Here is a 22,009-nt window from a genome sequence, read left to right on the forward strand (position 1 = left end):
GTATATTGAGGGATATTTCCTCTAGAATGGGACATTTTATCTTGTTGTTTACTGCACTATAATAGTCACAGACTAACAGATTTGTAATTTTTCTGCATGTACAGACTAGATGTTTACCAGCTAATTTGTCCACAGGTTTATGAGGTAGTACGTCCCCTAGTTGGACTCTTGCATCTGGACCGAACAGCACTGCAGAATTTTGAGGCACTGATGGCATTAACTAATCTTGCAGGGATCAGTGAAAGACTGAGGTATGTGTGCTCATTCTAATTATGCTCACTTCACTGTTATGTTTCATGTGTCACAAATCACTTGCAAGCATCAAGACCCTCTGTTTTCACAATATCTAGCTATGAATTTTCATTTATGAAAAGAAGTTGCCACAGGTTCAGACTTCTTTTTGTTAGGTTTGTCAAATGCTGAGGATACCTATAAATCCTTTTCAATGCCTTACCGAGATAATTATTCAGAAGTTAGTAGTCAGAAGCAGATCCTACCAGAGAAAAGTATAACAGGAAATTCAAAAACAAACCACCCTGATGGTCCACCCCCCTTCCCACATAAATAAACTCAACTGTAAAAGACAGAAACTCCTTAAATTATATAGCATATCCAAAACCCCCATCCTCTCAAGGGTAGTATCAAAAACGTTACAAAAAAACTGAAAAACACTATCAGGTCCACTAAAAGACCACATGAACATAGGCTGGCTTGTGTAGCCAAAGAGAATTATAAATCCTTCTTTATCTATGTCAGAATTATAATTTTTTTTTAACTATGTTAGAAAACTGAGAGAAAAAAATAACCTACATTGCTGTGAACGTATTCATGATGACGCTTCCTTTTCTTGCCCAATAAGACATTGCCAACCTCCTTGCAAAAAATTTACTACTAAATTCACCCATGCAAATTTCATCCAAAGTCCTGAAATATCCAAATACTTTACTCCGCAGTGATCTCTATAGATCATTTACTGATGATGCTAGCCCAAAAATCCTTCCTCCACAGGACCTTACAGTGTACAGACAACCCTCTCCTCCTACCACCCAACACTACAACCTGTGAGACATGCACTTATCTAGCCAAACTGGAGGTAAAGTTCTCTCCAATCAAGACTGAACTTGACAGTCAAGAGGAGAAGGTAAACACTTGCACCACACCACACTCATCACGTAGTCTTACTAAATCTACACCACCAAAATACACACATAGAAACACAAAAACATTCACAGAGGTTCTATATAATAATCTTCTCAAGCAACAGAGACCTCCAAAGCAGAAATGCAAGCAACCTCCATCCCCCAACACAACCCAAATGACACATAGCCCGCAGACTCAGTGTGCCACTCAACCACAGCCAATAAGGCAAAACAACGTACCCAACACACTAGTCATAGGTGACTCTATAGTCAGGCACACTGATGTCCCACTCACCAGGCTAAACAAGGAGAAGGTTACTGTCAGCTGCCTGTTGGGTGCCAGGATCCACCACGTAACCCACGCACTCAGGTCACTCCACAACAAGTACAAATATGACTCTGTCGTTGTCCATGGTGGTGTGAACGACCTGAGATGTACCTCCCTGGACTACGTGAAAAGAGACATGGAAGAGCTTTCCGATCTTGTAGCCCAGGCAGGTATGACCCTAGCCCTGAGTAATATTCTGCCATCTCCCAGAATGATGCTGCAGTACAAGGACAAAATGATTGACTTCAGCAATTGGCTAAGCTTCTGGTGCCATTCTAAAGGGATCCAGTATCTGTCTGTCTGGGATGACATGGTTGACAGACCATGATGCTTTTCCAGAGATGGCCTACACCTGTCATCCCTGGGATTCCGGATGCTGGCTAAGGTTCTTGCCGCCCCTATAGTGCCTTTTTTAGGCAAGGTTCAAATGACAAATTCACCACTGTAACAGGAACAGGCAAGCAAAAACTGAGGGTGATGCAACTCAGTGCTAGAAGTCTAAATCTCAAAATGCACTCACTCGAGGCACTCCTTAAAATGGAGAACATCAATATCTGTGCAGTGACTGAGACCTGGTTCAAGGCTCCAGAGAGCACCCTTGCACTACCAGACTATAACTCATACCACACTTTTCGGCCATGTAACCTGGACCGGAACACCAAAGGTGGAGGTGTGTCCATATTCATTAAGGATATCCACACCTCCAGGCTAGTTGCTCGGCATAATGCAGCCGAGGTTATCCAAGTGCAACTAACTCTAGGCAAAACTGCAATCCAAATTGTAGCTTGCTACAGATCACCCACCATGCCCCAGAATTCCCACTCCTCTTTTCTTGGTGTACTGGAAAATATTAGGGTTCAACCAAACACCCTAGTAATGGGCGATTTCAACTACCCCACCATTAACTGGGAAAACTACTCATGTACCAACTTCTTCACTCAACGCTTTCTGGAATTTATAAACTCCAATGCCCTGGATCAACTTATCCACACCCCCACCAAGGGCAACAATATCCTAGATCTAGTCATTACCAACATGAGTGACCGGTGTTCCACACCTGCAATCAACACCTCATTGGTCCGATCCAACCATAAGCTAATTACCCTAGATATCCACATCCTGCCCCCACCCCCCATTAAGGAAACCATGGTACAAAATTTCTCCAAAGTTAACTTCATGCTTAAAACAGTAGTGGTGAACTTCATGACACCCATGCAGATGGACAATACAGTTACGACTACTGAATCCTAAACAATTGCACTTTATAAGCACTTACATGAGTTCATGGATCGTGCTATCCCAAACAGAACCAAGACTCTATCCTCCAAAAAAAGGAAGCCAATCTGGTGGTCGCCTGCCGTAATCAAACTGTACAACAGAAGGAAGAAACTTGCAAAAGAGAGTAAAATCCCATGAGTGGAGGAGCTCCCTGGTCGGCCTCAGAAAGAAGCTGCGATCCCTGATAAAATCCTCTAAGGCTAGTTACGAAAACAAAATCACCCACTGATTCTAAAGACAAGCACAAAGCATTCTATAGCTATGTCAAGAATCTCAGTGGCAGCACTCAGACCTGCTCTGAGTTACAGCACAATGGCACTAAATATACAGACCCAACTGATATTGCCAACATCCTGGCAGATAGGTTCAGTGCTAACTTTACCCCCCTCTCACCCCTAAAGAGCCCATCTCTGTACCGGAAGAATGCAAAGTTCCTGTAATCACGGCTGCACAGGTAAAAACCACACTCTCCAAAGCCAAGAACACAGCATCCATGGGACCAGGCAACATCCCAGGCTGCGTTCTACATGAACTACAGAATGAACTGGCACCCCAATTAAGTACCATGTTCAATCATAGCCTCACCTCAGGCTTTGTGCCTGCTGAATGGCGCACAGCGACGGTTATCCCACTCCACAAGGGGGGAGCCACCACTGACCCCGGGAACTACCGCCCCATTAGCCTGACGAGTCTGGTCTGCAAGGCCATGGAACGTATCATCATGGAACTTATAAACAAAGACATTGGTAATCTCCAAACTCTGGACCCCACCCAGTTCGGGTTTGTAAAAGGCAGATCATGTCTCCTAAACCTGATAGACTTCTTTGAAGCAGTCACCAAAGCCGTAGACAAGGGTAGGGTGGTTCACACAGCCTATCTAGATCTTGCCAAGGCTTTCGTCACCATCCCCCACTCTGGAATTACAGATAAACTCACTAAACTAGGTATAAATCCCTATGTCACAAGATGGGTTGCCAACTGGCTCACTGACAGAACCCACACTGTGAAAGTAGCGGACTCCAAATCCGACTTCAGACCAGTGACAAGTGGAGTACCACAGAGTTCGGTCCTGGGTCCTCTCCTGTTTGGTATCTACTTCTCTGAATTACAGGCTAACACAGAAGGTCTTTGGATAACGAAGTTTGCAGATGACTGCAAACTAGGAGCCATAATCAAAACTCCTAATCATGTGGACATCCTACAAAAGGGCCTCACTGAGACAGATGCCTGGTGTCAAAGCCGTGGCCTCAAGCTCAATGCCAAAAAGTGCATTGTCATCCCCTTTGGTAAAAACTCTGTACCAATGAACTACAACATAGGCGGTAGTATACTTAACACCGAAAGTGTAACAAGAGACCTTGGGACACAGGTGGACAGTAGTCTGTCCTTTGATAATCACATCGCCACAGTAGTCAGGAAATCCTTCTACGTGGCACACCTCATCACAAAAGGTTTCTCATCCAGAAAAAAAGAGGTCATTGTTCCCCTCTACTCATCACTCATTAGACCCATTATAGAGTACAACGCCTCATTTGGTATGTACCTCTCAAGACATCTACAACAGCTGGAAAGGCCGCAGAAATACCTCACAAAGAGGATTATCGGCTTCAAATAGATGCCCTATGCATACCGTCTCAAAAAACTCCAGCTTTACTCCGTCGCATATCGCCTACTCAGAGGTGATCTCTGCCTAACATACAAAGCTATGTCAAACCCAGAGCTGTTGGACATGCTCCACTTAAAGAAATCCCAATCCCTCCGAGCTACACGCTTTAGGGGCCTAAACCTTGTCACCACAGTAAACAGAACATGCCAGAGGGATAGATTCCTGTCCCAGAGACTTCCCATGCTCGAATAAACTACCTATCTATATCAAACAAAGCTCCTCATTAGCACTCTTCAAGAAAAATTTTGATGACTGGATGGGAAATAGGAAATTCACCCTGGGGATCACCTCTGTGGCTCTGCTCGACAGTGGCACAGGAAAATAATTTTCTTGGGTGGCAAAAGCCAGGGTACCTTTTTGGCTGGGCTTGTATAGGCCCCAGGGTCAATAGCCTAGTACCTACCTATGAACCTGTGTAATTAACTTTGTTACACTTGCTGTTGCAGACATGTTCCTTAAACTGTTTAACCTATGATGTTATGTGGTCCTATCTCGCCTACATTCTTTACTCACGGTTCGGAGCCAAGAATCGGCTCCGACTCAGCCAGCTTATTTCTCTAGCACAAAGTCTCTAATTGGCTGGGCTAATCTGGTATCTCAAGATGCACCTCGCCCTAGCCCCAGATCTCGTTTGCCGCTCGTAGAGTTAGGACGTGGTCTCGCTTGGCTGTGGCTAAGTCCCTTTTTCAAAACTTTTCATAAGTCTTTAGCAGTCTGTTCTCTTGTAAAAAGCTCTTTTAATACTTAGTTTTTCATTGTGAGTGTACTGTGTAAGCGAGTGTTGTGTTTTGTGGATATCCCTCTGTTTTGGCGGGCTAGGCCTGTTTAAATTAGAGGACCTAGTCCTCTCCTATGTTGTTTTTTTGTGTAAACTTGTGTTTTGTTTGTTTTTTTGGTCGGTAGTTAGATTTTCCTTGCGGCACCAAAGAAACGTTTAAATTAGAGTTTCCTTGGCTGTTCGTAGTTTGGTTTTTCCCACCTTCCTCTTGTGTCTGTCGTTGTCGGTTGAGTGGGTGTTGTGAATTACTATGTCTAAAGAACAGAAAAAGCATAAACCCTCTGGGTTTAAAAAAATGCTCAAAATGTGGCTACAAGATGTCCATTACAGATGGGCATTCTATCTACGTTTATTGTCTTGGTGCTATTCACCTACAAGAGTCCTGCAGATGTTCTTCATCTCACATTGCTGCAGTCCTAACACTTGGGTAGTCCGCTGTCCCAGTCGGCCCGAATACCAAAGTATAAGGCTGACGTCGGTCAAGGCGCATTATTCTGACGTCAAGACGTCAGGGTACAAATGCGCATGACCGACGTCATATCCTCAGTCTTTTTTGCCGCATGGTCCGATGCAGAAGCAGTATTGCGAGTGCAGGTTGGCGTTCTGAAATTTTCTGAAGTCGGAGTTTCAGACCGAATCAAAGTTGGCTAAGTACCCGTTGGGGAATATTTTGGTTTTTCTTGCCTCAGTATTTAACCGGATGTCAGAAAAAGTGAATAACTGTATTTCTTGTGGGAAACAGATACCTCATAGGGATTACCATACCTTGTGTATACCTTGCTTAGGGCCTGAGCACGACGTTGTTGGATGTCGCTCTTGTGCTAGATTTAACAAACGCACTATAAAGAGAAGATTAGACTGTGCCAGGTTAGTTTTGGGAAGCGTTGTAATTATAAAATGCCGCCGGATGCTCCGGCGCTCAAAAAGCGCAAGGACAAAGCAGCAAAGCCTAGGTTGGAAGAACCGTCTGTCCCGGACGACGGTTCTTTAGAGGGCTCGGTGGAGCCGGAGGTTCTGCCAGAAGTTTCTTTGGGGTCTCAGGGAGAGACTTTACTGTTACAAGATGTGTCCTCTCAGGAGGTAGGCCAGGCTGAAGGGGCTTCTCAGGTAGCTGTTCTCCCTCCCTTCCTAAGGTGGTTAGGCCCTCCCTTCTGTTTCCAAGGCTTCTTGAGAGGCAGGCCAGGTTTAACTTCAGTGGGTGTCTCTCCTTGTTCTTCAGGGTCTCTGCCTAAGAAACATATGCTTAAAATGGCAGAAGATTTGATTACTATGATTAGGGGTTCTATGCCCCCTCCTGATAAGAGGCCTAGGGTGGAACCTGAGCTTGAGAGTTTTGAGCAGTGTTCGAGGCTTCTGAGTCTTCGGCTGAAGACTTACAGGAGTATCCTCCTTATTCTGATTCTGATGTAGATGATTCTACTCCTTCGCTTCTCCTCCTGAGGATTTTTCTTTTCAGAGACTCTTCATTCCATGAGGGAGCATTTTAAATGGGAAGGTCAAGATTTCTCTGATTCCAGGAAAAGGCTTAGGGAATTTTGTTTCTACCCCAGCATAGGCCTTTAGCTATACCTCCTGTTCTGGATGTGGTGGAAGATGTTTTTGCAGAGGCTTCCTGAACCCTGATTCTTTGCCTCCTGCCCCAGTTAAACCGGATAGGTATTATAGGGTGCCTGAAGCTCATAAGTATCTTTTAAGAGTCCTAGGGCAGACCCAGAAACTGTTTCTCAGGGGCCTAAAGGTGTTAAGGCTTCTGTTGTTAAAAATCCTGTTCCTCCTGATAAAGAGGCAAGGGCTTTGGATAGATGGGGAAAGAAGGTGTATACTTCTTCCACTTTAGCCATGAGGGCTTTGAATTGCCAGTTTCACATGTTAAAATACCAAAATTATCTCCTTTCACAATTGAAGTCTAAGGTGGATGCTCTGGAAGGTATTGAGTGTAAAGAGTTGCAGGATTTAGTTCATGTTTCTGAACAGGTGGGTAAGCATTCTTTGCAATGTGGTTTTGATGCTGTACAGGCCTCTTCGAGGGTGGCTGCCACTGGTTCTGTTCTTCGAGGCACGCCTGGCTGAGGGATCAGAATTTGGCTGAGCATGTTAAGACAAGGATTTTAGATGCTCTGTTACAATCTGATGTGTTGTTTGGTTCGCCTGTGGAAGCAGTTTTAAAGAAAATGGAGGACAAGGCTAAGTCTATGCAGACTGTTAAAGATTTTTTGCAGGTTCAGCCTCCAAGTTTAGTAGAAATTGGCCTACTAAGGGGTGGACATATCCTTCTTATGATTCCCAGTCTAGGGGTAGGTCTAGACGTGGTAGGGGCAGAACTCAAGGTTCTTTTAGGCCTAGAACAGGGAGTTCACCTGCTCAGTCTTCTGGTGAGGGCAGGGGTCAGTCCTTTCGTAAACAGACCCAATGACCTGCCTTTTCAGCTGCCAGAGCCTTCTCGTCTGGCAGCACCTTTGGGAGGAAGGCTGGCACTTTTCAAAGAAAATTGGAGTTTAATTACCCAAGACAGATGGGTATTGGATATCATTCACCACGGTTACAGGTTTTATTTCCATACCTTGCCTCCTTTCAAAGGCATGCCAGACATTCCTCCTCTACAAAGAAAAGAGGCTCACAAGCAAATTTCTCTGTTGCTCCAAATAGGGGCCATTCAGCCGGTTCCTGTGCCAGAAAGGGGCCTAGGATTTTATTCTCGCCTGTTCCTAGTACCAAAAAAGGGGAACACATGGAGACCAATTTTGGATTTATCTATCCTCAACACTTATCTGGACATTCCCAAGTTCAAAATGTTGACGTTACAACAGCTTTTACCTCTGCTGGGAAAAGATCACTGGATGGTAACTTTAGATCTCAAGGAGGCTTACCTTCATGTGCCTATCAGACTAAGTTGCAGGAAGTATCTGCGTTTCGAGCTGGGAATTCCCATTATCAGTTCTCTGCATTGCCCTTTGGCTTATCTACTGCCCAGAGTATTCACAAAAGTTCTGGCTCCAGTGATAGCTTACTTCAGGCTAAAAGGAATACAAATCTATCCTTACTTGGACGACTGCCTGATTCTGGCTCAAGAAAAGGAAGACCTTTCAGCATTTGGAATATGTGATAGCAGTGCTAAGATGCCTGGGGTATTCTGTGAACGAAATAAAGTCCAGTCTAGTACCCTCTCAAGACATGTGCTTTCTGGGTGTGAGACTGAATACAGCAACCCAGATGGCCTTTTTAACCCCGGACAAACAAAAGAATCTTTCCCTTTACTTCCATCAACTATCTCTTCAGTCCGGGCTGACTGCAAGGACAGTCCTTCAAGCCTTAGGGTTCATGGCATCTTGTATTCTGGTGCTTCCCAATGCCAAACTGCATATGAGGAAGCTGCAATGGTATCTCAAAAATGTATGGACACAGCACTGCCAGGGTTTGGACACTGTCATTCAAATAATACCTTGCATTCAAAAGGAATTTTTGTGGTGGGCTCAGGAATGTCACCTAAACAAGGGACTCTCTGTGACCCGCCAGAGGCGAGTCAGATTCTAACGACAGATGCCTCAGACATAGCTTGGGGAGCTCATCTGAATGGAAAGTGGATACAAGACAAGTGGCCTGCCAGACTACAGCATCTACATATCAACATGAAGGAGATGTTAGCAGTCCAGTTTGCATTAATGGCTTTCAAGGAGTTACTTCTTCCAGGGCAGGTGTTGATTCTAACAGACAACACAACTGTCATGTGGTACATCAACAAACAAGGGGAACACATTCTTATCCTCTATGCAGGCAAGCAATGATTTTGTGGGAGACTGCGCTCAGCTTGCAACTAAATCTTCAGGCAAGGTTTCTGCCGGGAGCACAGAACTCCTTAGCAGATGTGTTAAGCAGGCAAATCATGGATCCCCACGAGTGGAAACTGGATCTTCATGTATTTCGGAAATTGACAGTGTCATGGGGAACTCCAGACATAGATCTGTTCGCTTCTCCACTAAACCACCAGCTGCCAGAGTTTTGCACGAAAAGGTTTCATCACACAGCTTGGAAAGTGGATGCTCTTTCTTTCCGTTGGAAAAATCTTCATATGTATGCCTTTCCACCTCTGCCTCTCCTCCCAAAGGTACTCCTAAAGGTCAGACAAGACAAGCCAAGGATGATTTTAATAGCTCCAGATTGGCCTCGGCAACACTGGTACCCATTACTGAGGAGTCTGGTAAGGAAGCCTCCATGGCCTTTACCTTTGATTCCACACCTATTGTCTCAGAGGGACGGTCATCTACTCAATGTCAAGCTTCACTCTCTTCATCTAACAGCCTGGCATATTCTGTTTTGAACCACAGCAGGTCTCAACTTCCTCAACAAGTTTTGAATGTGATTATGGAAGCCAGAAGACCTAGTACAAGGAAAGTGTACGCAGAAAAATGGAAGAGATTTTTATTTTGGAGTGCAGCAAAGGATTTGGAGGTTTCTGAGCCTAATTTGAGTGTGGCTCTTCAATATCTTACTGAGTTATTGGACAAAGGTTTGTCTTTCTCTTCCATTAAGATTCATGCTGCAGCAATTTCAGCTCACTATGACTGTGATCCACCATTGTTTTCTCATCCTTTGTTCAAGCAATTTCTTAGAGGGGCAAAGAATATAAGACCCCATGAGCTCCTACTCCTGCTTGGGACCTCAATTTTGTGTTGGAGAAACTTACTCTACAACCTTTTGAGCCTGCGGCTACCGCTGAATTGAAATACTTGTCATGGAAGACTGCTTTTTTGTTGGCCATTACTTCTGCAAGAAGGGTTTCTGAATTGCAGGCCCTTATGGCGGTTGAGCTTTTTTTGATTTTCCATAAGGATAGGGTATCATTACATTACTAATCCTTCCTTTATGCCTAAGGTGGTCTCTAGTGTGGCTTTAAACCAAACTATTCATTTGCCTACTTTTTATGCAGATCCCCAAAATAAGGGGGAAAAGATTTTGCACACTTTAGATGTACACAGGCAGTTGCGTTATTATTTAAGCAGGACTAAGGATTTTAGGCAGTCTCAGCAGTTGTTTGTTTCTTTTGCTTTGAGTTCTCAGGGCAAGCCTGTGTCAAAACAAACTATTTCTAAGTGGATTGGGTTTAGCATTGCATTTTGTTATTCCCATCATGGCAAGGAGATTCCAGCTGGGATTAGGCCTCATTCCACTAGGGCTACTGCCACTTCAACAGCATTTCTAAGGGGGGTGGCAACTAAGGATATTTTGGAGGCAGCTACTTGGAGTTCAGTGCATACTTTCTCTAAGCATTACCACCTTCCTCTCTACTCTAAAGCTAGGGCTGGTTTTGCCACGGCTATTTTGCAGGGCATGTTGACTGCTCCTGCTTCTTTATGATTTGCCAGCCTCCCTTACCTCTGCTTTGGGATTCTACCCAAGTGTTAGGACTGCAGCAATGTGAGATGAAGAACATAGTACAGTTTTGTACCTACCATAAATGTAGATGTTGAAGATCCACATTGCTGCAGTCCACCCTCCTCCTTCCCTCTGTGTTTAGGGGTGGTTGTGTGTGGGGTTGTACTTTTGTAAATTTGTATATATTGTACATATATTTGGTATAGGAGTGTTTGGTGTTTTTTGGTTTTGGCCTTATCTTTTTAGGGTCTTCTGACATCTGGGGCAAGAAAAGACTGAGGATATGACGTCGGTCATGCGCATTTATACCCTGACGTCCTGATGTCAGAATAATGCGCCTTGACCGACGTCAGCCTTATACTTTGGTATTCGGGCCGACTGGGACAGCGGACTACCCAAGTGTTAGGACTGCAGCAATGTGGATCTTCGAACATCTACATTTATGGTAGGTACAAAACTGTACTTTTTTGCCACGCCTTCAGCCCGAGGGTACTGCAGGAAAGAAAAAATAAGCTGATTTTGAGGGGACCTGGTTAAGCCTTCTTTTGAGGAGTCCTTAGACTCTTCTTCTAGTACAAAGTCTAAGACTTCCAAGGCCAAGAAAAGATCTCCGACTCCATCTGTCTCCTCGGAGCCCTCGAAGAAGGTTTCGAAAGTGGATACTGCCTCCTTGGCTCCCTTGTCCTCGGGGCCGCAGGCGGTATCTGTTGTGCTGGAGTCGACCTCGGCCCCGATATTATTGGAGCCTATTTGGAGCCGGTCACCCAGTGTTAGGCATGAGTCTCCAGGTAGGAGATCCTGATCTCCTTCTATTTCCTCTAAATTCTCTAGGCTGTCTGATTTGGATGTGGATAGGGTGGTCCAGAGGCTCCTGCAGTCGCCGGTGTTAGCAAAATTGTTCTCGGCTCTGACCCAGTCAGCTCCGGAGCCAGTCTCTGTTCTTGTACCGATGATTCCTCCTCCGAGCACCCCTGTGTCGTCGGAGCCGGAGTGCTCCACGCCGAGTGATGTTCTCGTGTCGGCTCCGATACCCCTTGCGAGTTTATCGGAGCCGACATCGGCTCCATCCATGTCGGTTCTGTCCTCTGGATGTCCTTCAAGGATGCATCTGCAGTCCTTACAAATGGGTTGTCCTGTCGTCAGGCAGCCCTTCGGTCGGCCGGATTCCAAAGTCTGGGTCTGGCCTCGGCTGGTGTCGCACTTCACCCGACGTCATAGCTGCAGTTATTCGGGTATAAAGGCATCAGCCGACGCCATTTTCATCAGTCTTTCTTGCGTGGCCCGAAGCAGAAGCTGTTCGCAAGTGCCGGTCGGTCAGAACCAGAGATTACTACCAATACTACTTGAAGACTTCTAAAAGCTAAGTACCCCGTTGGGGACTCTTTCTTGCCTCAGCCGATGTCAGAAAAAGTGAATAACTGTTTAACTTGTGGGAAACAAATACCTCATAAAGATTTCCACTCTTACTGTTTACCCTGTTTAGGCCCAGACCACGACGACGTAGCTTGTCTAGCCTGTGCTTCTTTTAACCGGCGGACACTTAGACGTCGGTCTGAATTTGCTGAGGAGGTTTTCGGCTCCGATTTCGCTTATATTATGCCGTTGGATCCTCCGACTGCGCAAATGTCTAAAAAACGCAAGGAAAAGGACCGACACTCGCGGTCCGCGGTTTCGGCCGAAACCGCGGTTAAGCCAACCGCGAGTGTCTCGGTTTCGGCTGAAACCGAGCAAGCGGTTCTTCCTTCATCCGAAAACTTACCTTCTACCGAGGCCTCTTCCAACCTGGTGGAGTCGGCCTCTGAAATCCCACCTGCTGTTGCAGTTTCTCAGGAACTATCTGACACTATTCCCTTGGATATTTCAACCCCTGCACGTGGAGCTGCTAGGCCACCTGCAGCCATGTCCATTAAGGCCTTTGCCAGGGCTAAAGCAGCTAAGACTACTAAAACTGTGCCTGCTAAGCCCCCCTCTCACAGGCCTAGCTCTAGTTCTCAAATGCTTAGTTTAGCAGAGGATCTCATTTCTTTAATCCGGGGAAACCAACCTCATCCAGACAGGGCCTCTCAGCCTCCTCCAGAGAAGAGGCCTAGAGCAGAGCCCCCTCAGCCTATTTCTACAGATGAATCCTCTGATGATTCAAAGGATACAGACCCTCCAGAGGCTCCTTTCTCCCCTTATGAAGACTCTGATGCTGAAGAGTCCATCCCTTCTGCCTCTCCGCCTGAGGAATTTTCCTTTGGGGAAACCTTGCATGCTATGAGGGAACAATTTCAGTGGCAGGGCCAGGATTTTTCAGACTCCAGAAAGAGGCTTAGAACCTTTCTGCATTTACCACAACATAGGCCTTTAGCCATACCTCCAGTTCTTTCTGTTGTAGATGATGCATTTAATGATGCTTGTACTGCTCCTGATTCTCTACCTCCGGCCCCTGCTAAGCCTGATAGATACTACAGGGTCCCGGACACGCATTACCATTTGTATAAGGCTCCTTTTGCAGATCCCGAGACTATCTCCCAAGGGCCTAAGGCTGTAGCAGCTACCTCTGCTAAAAACCCCCTCCCCTCTGAAAGGGAATCCAGATCCTTAGAGAGATGGGGTAAAAAAGTTTACACTTCTGCTACTCTTTCTGCTAGGGCCTTGAACTGTCATTTTCACATGATCCAGTATCAAGAATTTATGCTAGACCAGTTAACCAAGAAACTGTCCTCTGATGAAGCATTAGACAAAAAATCTGTTCAGGAAATGGTACATAACATTCAGCAAGTTAGTAACCATTCTTTAAAATGCGGCTATGATGCACTGGAGGCTTCCTTTAGATCAGCCATGACTGGCACAGTTATCAGAAGGCATGCATGGTTAAAAGAGCAGGCCTTGCCAGACCATGTCAAGTCCAAACTATTAGATGCTCCTATGGATAAGATCAATTTGTTTGGCTCTCCTGCACAACAGGTGCTGAAGAAGATGGAAGAGAAGGCAAAATCTGTCCAAACAGTTAAAGATTTCTTACAGGTCCAACCGCCAAGGTTTAGCAGAAATTGGCCCTCCAAGAATTGGTCCTTTCCAGACTCCTCCAGAACTCAGAGAGGCAGGAATAGGCGTTCAAGAGGCAGAAACCAATCCAGGGGCCTACAGGGGCCAGTGGCAGGGTAACAACCAGCGAAGTACAGCCACAGACACAGCCACCATCACAACTCCAGGGCAAACACAGTGACTTGGCACTGGCACCGCTTACCAGGGAACAACTAGAAGCACCCTTAGGCAGGAAGCTAGCCTTATTTTCAATAAACTGGCATTACATCACAAGAGACAAGTGAATTTTACAGACAATAGACCAAGGCTACAGGTTTCACTTCCATACTTTACCAGGGAAGAGAGGAATGCCAAACCTACCTCCAAATCAAAAGGCAGAAGCTCTAAAACAAATATCTCAATTATTAAAGATGAGAGCTGTGGAAAAGGTACCATCTATGGAGCAAGGAAAGGGATTTTACTCCAGACTCTTCCTGGTACCAAGAAAAGAGAGCAAATGGAGACCTATTCTCGACCTGTCCGCTTTAAACACATTCCTCATTGTTCCAAAATTCAAAATGCTGACTCTACAGCAGCTTCTTCCCATGCTGGGCAAGGAGTCTTGGCTGGTAACTCTAGATCTCAAGGAGGCATACCTGCACGTCCCCATACGACCAAATTGCAGAAGATACCTCAGATTTCTTGCAGGATCAGAGCATTATCAATTCTCAGCATTGCCCTTTGGCTTATCTACTGCGCCCAGAGTATTCACGAACTGGCATCAGTAATTGCTCATTGCAGGCTTCAGGGAATTCAAATTTACCCCTACCTGGACGACTGCCTGATACAAGCGGACAACAAAAACAAGCTAACACAAGACTTACAAAGGGTCATTTACCTGCTACAAGCCCTGGGATATACAGTCAATATAAAAAAGTCAAGGCTGATACCATCCCAAAGAATAACCTTTTTGGGTGCAGAGCTGGACACATCAAAGCAAATGGCATTCCTAACAGTAGAAAAGCAAGAGCAACTACCTCTCTACTTCTTGGCATTAACAAAGCAGAACCATCTAACAGCAAGAAAAGTACTGCAAGCCCTGGGATTCATGGCATCCTGCATAATTCTGGTCCCTCATGCCAGACTGCATATGAGAAAGCTACAGTGGTACCTAAAGAATTTATGGTCTCAACACAAGCACAGCCTAGAAACCAAAATTCCAATAATCCCATGCCTGAAGCAAGAGTTCCTATGGTGGGCTCAGGCATGTCAATCAAACACAGGATTGCCCTTCTACAGCATTCAACCAAGCCAAACCATCACGACGGACGCCTCAGACCTCGGTTGGGGGGCCCACATGCTGGACAGGTGCATACAAGGCTTATGGACTCAAGACCAGCTACACCTGCACATAAATCTAAAGGAAATGCTGGCAGTAAAATTGGCAATTCAGACATTCAGACCATTTCTCCAAGAAGGTCAATTGATGATAAGGACAGACAACACCACAGTTATGTGGTACATCAACAAACAGGGAGGCACACATTCGTACCCTCTGTGCCGGATGGCACTGGACCTCTGGAATGTGGCTCTGAGCTACAACATTCAGTTACAAGCAATTTTTGTACCAGGAAAAGAAAACATTCTAGCAGACATATTAAGCAGGACTACCACGGATGCCCACGAATGGATGCTGCATCCGGACATCTTCAAAACCATTGCAAGAAAATGGGGACTCCCAGAAATAGACTTATTTGCATCCCCACGCAATCACCAGCTAAAGATATTCTGCACAAGGACGTACCACCCTCTTGCTTGGAAGGTGGACTCCCTATCTTTCATTTGGAAAAACCTGACAGCATATGCATTCCCACCACTTCCTTTGATGCACAAGGTACTATTGAAGATCAAAGAGGACCGTCCAAGGATCATTCTGATTGCTCCAGACTGGCCAAGACAACATTGGTACCCATTATTAAGGAGCATGTCTCGGGAACAAATATGGACACTACCCCTGGTTCCATTGCTGTTAACACAGAGCAACTACAACATCCTGCATCCAAACCTGAAAACTCTGCAGCTGACTGCCTGGAACATTACATAAGATCAATTAACCCAAATTTATCCCAAAGGGTTAAAGACATTATCCTTGAGGCTCGCAGACCCTCAACAAGAAAAAATTATGCAGCAAAGTGGAAAAGATATCTCATTTGGAGTACTGCAAAGGGAGAAAATGTGTCACTGGTAAACATAGCCAACATCCTGGAATACTTGGCAGAGCTCTTCCACACAGGCCTGTCCTATTCTTCCATCAAGATACATGCATCAGCTATTTCAGCAGAATACAGCTTGGATCCTCCTGTCTTCTCACATCCTCTGCTCAGGCAGTTTCTGAGAGGAATTAAAAATGTAAAACCTCCTAGGAAACCACCATTGCCAGCATGGGACTTGAACTTTGTGCTAGAAAAATTGACACTTCCTCCTTTCGAACCAGCAGCAACAGCAGAATTACAATACTTATCATGGAAGACTGCTTTCCTGCTGGCAATCACTTCAGCAAGAAGGGTATCTGAACTACAGGCATTAATGGCAGTGCAACCCTTCCTGATCTTCCATCAAGATAGAGTGTCCATGAGAACAAATCCTACATTTATGCCTAAGGTGGTATCCAGAGTGTCTTTAAATCAGGCTATCCACCTACCTACATTCTTCCCCAACCCACAGAACAGGGGAGAAAAACTGTTGCACACCTTGGATGTACATAGACAATTACGCTACTACCTGGACAGGACCAAGGGCAATAGAAAAACTGACCAGCTACTGGTAGCATATGCAACAGGAAGGGAAGGAAAAGCAATTTCAAAACAGACAACCTCCAAGTGGATAGGAAATTGCATTAGATTTTGTTACTCCTACCATGGAAAGAAAACTCCAGAAAACATCAGGCCTCACTCTACAAGGGCTACAGCCACTACCACAGCTTTCTTACGAGGAGTGGCTACCAAGGACATTATAGAGGTTGCTGCTTGGACCTCCGTGCATACATTTGCCAAGCATTATAATTTACCTTTATATTCTAGATCCCGAGCAGGTTTTGTCACTGCTGTTTTGCAAGGGATCCTAACTACACCATAATCTCTTTTTTCCTCCTCCCCTAGTTTGGCTATGGTATTCTACCCATTTGTAAGGACTGCAGATGCATCCTTGAAGGACATAGTACAGTTTTGTACCTACCATAAATGTAGATGTCCGATAGGAATGCATCTGCAGTCAGGATTACCCACCCACCTTCCCCACTGTGGTACTCCTAGGGTATTTGCCCATCTTATAGCTAGCTGGGGGGATCTATTATGGTGTATTTGTTTGTATATATGTACATACATGCTTATTTTTTGTGTTTGCTCTCTACTATTTGGAATCATTGGCATTTATCCAAATTTAGCCTTCCAAGAGGGCACCTGGCATCTGGGGCAAGAAACACTGAGGAAAATGGCGTCGGCTGATGCCTTTATACCCAAATAACTGCAGCTATGACGTCGGGTGAAGTGCGACACCAGCCGAGGCCAGACCTAGACTTTGGAATCCGACCGAAGGGCTGCCTGACGACAGGACAACCCATTTGTAAGGACTGCAGATGCATTCCTATCGGACATCTACATTTATGGTAGGTACAAAACTGTACTTTTCAGTACTCGGGTTTCTTCAGTCGGACCCGAGGGGGATACCTCTGGACTCTTGTCGGTTACAAGCCTCCCTCTCGGTGCATCGGCTCGGGGAACCCCGACTCCGGTTGTGGTCTCTGAGACGGGTTGGTCCTCGGATTTGGGGGGGACCTGCCTTCGAGGCCATGAGGAGCAGACTGGCCAGATCGTCAGTTATATCACCCGGATCGGTCACTCCTTCCCCCTACACCCCGGCTAGAGCCTCTAACGCCCCCTATCCATGGATGGCGGAGCCCGAAGGTCTGAGGATACCCCCATGAGCGGTACCCGACTTTCTGAGGGCCCCTCAGAGTCGGTGCCTGAGGAGCCCCCTAGAAAGAATTTGTGCAAGAGGAAGCACATAGACTCCCAGGGCGAGTCCCTCACTTCTGATACCAACCTCGAGGAGTCAGAGGGGTCCCCCAAGTCGTCCTCCGATGATGTCTCTTTCTCCGACATCCTGGAGATCTTGAGGCAGAGAGGCGGCTGGCCAGCCAAGACCCCCTCTGAGGAGGAGTCTGTATTCCTCAAGGCCTTCGGAGCTCAACCCTCTGCCTCCTGGGTGTCTCCACCCTTCGATGAACTCCTGGATTTGATTTGTCGAAGGGTGTGGGAGAGCCCTGATTCCGTGGAACCGGTGCCCAGACATCCAAATAAGTCTCTTTCTGCTCCTCCGGGGTAAGAGTTCCTGACCAAAGGGGTTTCTGTAGATGCCTTGGTGGTGGCAGCAGCCACTCAGCAGGAAGTTGCAGAGGCTTCTTCTTCCGTCCATCCTCCTAACAAGGAGTCCAGGAGTATGGACCGGTACAGGAAGCGTACCCTGTCTTCAGCGACCTTTACTTTGCGGTCGCTGAATTATCTTTGTCATTTTACTCTGCTCCAGAGAGATCTCCTTAAGGAGCTAGGAGACACTCTGATGGGTAACATGCCTGAGGCGGTAGCGCAGATTGTTAATGCCCAGTTGTCTACCCTTGGTTCCATTGTCAACTCGTCCATGAGGCTCATATCCTATGCAGCCGAAGGGGCAAGTAGGGCAGCTAGCTCAGGTGTAGCTCTCAGAAGGCAAGCCTGAATGTGCCTGTGTCATTTCGCGGAGGCCTTTAAGTCTTCCTTCACTGACGCCCCCTTGATGGGTCCTCGCTCTTTGGGACCAAAGTGAAAGACACCCTCACCAGATGCGAACAAGAGGGGAAGACCCTATCTGCCGTAGGGGCCCGTTTCTCTCTTCTTTCTAGGCCTTACCCCAAGGCTCAGAGAGGAGGGAAAATGTGGTTCAAGAAGTCACAGAAGTCTTTCCCTGCCGCTCAGGGTGAGTCCCCCTCCAGAGGCAGAGGAGGGGGAAATTATTCTGGAAGACGCCGTCCTAGAGGCAGAGGAGGCCCCCGCAACTCGGGAGACCGCGATTCCTTTAGCGGGTCTTCCTTTCAGCGTTTCTGAGGTGTTGCCTGACTGTGCTGTTCCGGAGCCAGTCGGGGGCCGAATTTCGTTGCATCCGGAAACTTGGGAAAGCATCGCCCAGGATTGTTGAGTGCTTCGAATAGTTACCGGAGGTTACACTATTCCCTTTTTATCAACACCCCCTCCAGTCAAAAGAATCTCAGATGTTCCACCCAGTCAACGGGATCAAGCAGCACTAGAAGTTTCAAAGCTGCTAGAAAAAGGAGTCATCCAACCAGTCCCCTCAGACCATATTGGATCAGGAACTTACTCAAGACTCTTTTTGGTCCTGAAAAGAACAGGGGACCTGAGACCCATTCTGGATCTCAGCCGATTGAATAACTACATTCTGAAGTCCAAGTTCCGAATGGTCACTCTTCAGTCCATTTTTCCCTTGCTGGAAAAAGGAGTATGGATGTGCTCCATCGATCTCAAGGATGCCTACCACCACATCATGATGGACAAGGCATCCAGGAGTCACTTACTCTTCCGGCTGGGAGCCAGTCACTTCCAGTTTCGTGCCCTGCCCTTTGGTCTCACCACAGCCCCCAGGGTGTTCACCAAGTGTTTGGCAGTGGTGACAGCTCACCTGAGACGTCGGGGATTCCAGGTGTTTCTGTATCTGGACGACTGGCTTCTCACCGCCCCCACCAGGCATCTCCTCATTCAGGCCAGGGGAGGCTACCATTACACTTTGTCAACAACTAGGAATTACCTTGAACTAGGAAAAGTCTGCCTTGCTGCCCTCACAGCGTGTTGTTTTTATAGGCGCAGACTCTATTCAAATGCGGGCCTTTCTGCCACAAGAGAGGATAAGAGTGCTGCAGTCTCAGATTCACGCATTGTTGCCCCTCAAGAGAGTTCAGGCAAAGTTAGTTCTCCAGCTCCTGGGATCCATGGCTGCCACCATCATGCTGGTGCCTCTAGCCAGGTTACACATGCGGATCCTACAGTGGCTCCTTTCGGCCCAATGGTCCTTTCAGAAACTTCCTCTTTCCCACTTGATACTTCTCACGGAACAGTGCAAACAGGACCTCCGCTGGTGGCTATGTTCCACCAATCTGGACAAGGGGAGGAGTTTGATTCCTATGTCTCCAGTGGCCACGGTGACCACAGATGCCTCCCAGAAGGGGTGGGGGAGGCATTATCTTGGCAGGACGGTCCAAGGCACATGGCAAGATCACGAGGTACACCTGCACATCAATATTCTAGAGATGAGAGCAGTGTTACTAGCGTTGCGGGCACAACAAAGCTCTCTTACTCTGGGAACGATTGCAATTCAGTCGGACAGCATGTCTGTGGTGTGGTACCTGAACAAGCAGGGAAGAACCAAGTCTTATCCCCTCTGCAGAGAGGCCATGCGAGTGTGGTATTGGGCAGTGTCTTCCCAACGGATTTTAGTGGCAATGCACATTCCAGGAAAGGCCAACATGATAGCGGACAGGCTGAGCAGAGCTATTCTGATGCCTTACGAGTGGTCACTGAACAACCGAGTGGCGTAAATTTTCAACAGGTGGGGTCAGCCTTGCTGCGATCTCTTCGCCAGCCCTCTCAATGCCAAATGCAGCAAGTACTTCACACTGATCCCCCCACAGGGGGAGTCACCCAGGGGCGCTCTAGTCCACGAATGACCCCCCGGTCTGATCTATGCTTTCCCTCCGTTTCCTCTGTTACCAAGAGTGATTCAGAAAGCCATATCCTTGGGAAGCAGGATGATTCTAATTGCTCCACACTGGCCTCGACAAGTATGGTTCCCCTTTCTTCAGCAGTACGCAGTGGACGGTCCTTGGACCCTGGACCCAGTGCCAGACCTACTGACTCACATGTCAGAACAACTCCATCCCTCCCTGCGAACCCTCAGGTTGACAGCCTGGCTGCTCCACTTCCATCACTAGTTAGACGACATTCTTTTTCACCTGAGGTGGTACACATCTTGTCTTCATCTCATAAGTCTTCCACCAGAAGGATTTATTCCAGCAAATGGAAGAGATTCTCCATTTGGGCTCAGGCCCAAGGTTTGGACCCCTTCACAGCTCCAATTCCGTCGGTCTTAGATTTTTTAGCCATGCTTTTCCGACAGGGCTCCGCGCCTGCTACCATTAAGGTGCAGCTGGCTGCAATTTCCAATTTTCATACATCTTACGAGCCTTCTCTTATGGGCCATAAACTCTGTAAGGCCTTCTTGAAAGGAGCCTGGTTACTTCACCCTCTTGTTTCAGAACCTGTCATGCCATGGGATCTAAACCTTGTGTTACAAGCCATCACTTCACCGCCCTTTGAACCGGCTGCCACCTGTGAATTAAAATTTCTATCTTGGAAGACGGCTTTTCTCATAGCCATTACATCGGCCAGAAGAGTATCAGAGATTCAAGCTTTGTCCATTAAACCTCCGTATTTGAACTTTCATAAGGACAGAGTTTCCCTGAGACTTGACCCTTCCTTCCTAAGGTGTCATCCACTGTTAATCTTCATCAGTCTATTGAGTTACCAGTGTTCTTTCCAAACTTTTTCAATAAAGCAGAGTTTAGATTTCACCAGTTGGATGTGCACAGACAACTAAGATTCTCCTTACACAGGACTAAGCATGTTAGGAAATCTGATCAACTGTTTGTGTCCTTCTCAGAAAACAGAACAGGTTGTCCTATTTCCAAGAGCACAATTTCTAAATGGATCAAAGATTATATTTCCTTTATCTATTCATCAGCAGGCAGAAATTTACATTTTCCCGTCAAAGCTCACTCTACCAGGGCAGTGTCTACATCAGTAGCTTACCATGCCAGGCTTTCATTGAATGATATTTGTGCTGCGGCCACCTGGGCCTCTCCTCACACCTTTATTACTCATTACAAGTTGGACGTGGCTTCTAGGGGCCGGGCTTCCTTTGGTTCCACAGTTCTCAGGAGTATTTTCCTATGAGCCGCCCAGGATAGAGGTGCTGGGGATGCTGTCCCGTGAGTAAAGAATGCAGGCGAGATAGGACCACATAACATCAGGTAGTTATGTACTCACCATAATGCTCGATGTATGTGGTCCATCTTGCCTCACATTCTTACGTACCCTCCCACCTACCCCCTTCCTGTAGGATTTGGAGGAAAATTGGCTCTGAGAACCCTTCAATGTCAGTTGTTTTTTCTTTCCTTTCTGGCTGGAGCTCCTTCCAGTGGTGGTTGTGTATGGGGTGTGACTGGAATGGCTGCAAACTAGATCTGGGGCTAGGGCGAGGTGCATCTTGGGATACCGGGTTAGCCCAGCCAATTAGAGACTTCATGCTAGAGAAATAAGTTGGCCGAGTCAGAGCCGATT

General features: G+C 46.6%; 1 protein-coding gene across 2 annotated transcripts in view; it reads left to right on the forward strand.

The window, feature by feature from the left end:
* Nucleotides 1-22,009, forward strand: part of UNC45A (unc-45 myosin chaperone A) — a 1,636,854-nt gene that overhangs the window by 1,338,601 nt on the left and 276,244 nt on the right. For both annotated transcript variants that reach the window (XM_044078271.1, XM_044078272.1), the window contains one exon: nucleotides 136-251. In XM_044078271.1, the coding sequence (XP_043934206.1) occupies nucleotides 136-251 (116 nt within the window). The remainder of the gene's footprint in view (nucleotides 1-135; nucleotides 252-22,009) is intronic.

This window comes from Protopterus annectens, chromosome 7.part0 (assembly GCF_019279795.1).
Source record: "Protopterus annectens isolate FY-2018-M chromosome 7.part0, PAN1.0, whole genome shotgun sequence".
In the NCBI taxonomy this organism is placed as follows: Eukaryota; Metazoa; Chordata; order Ceratodontiformes; family Protopteridae; genus Protopterus; species Protopterus annectens.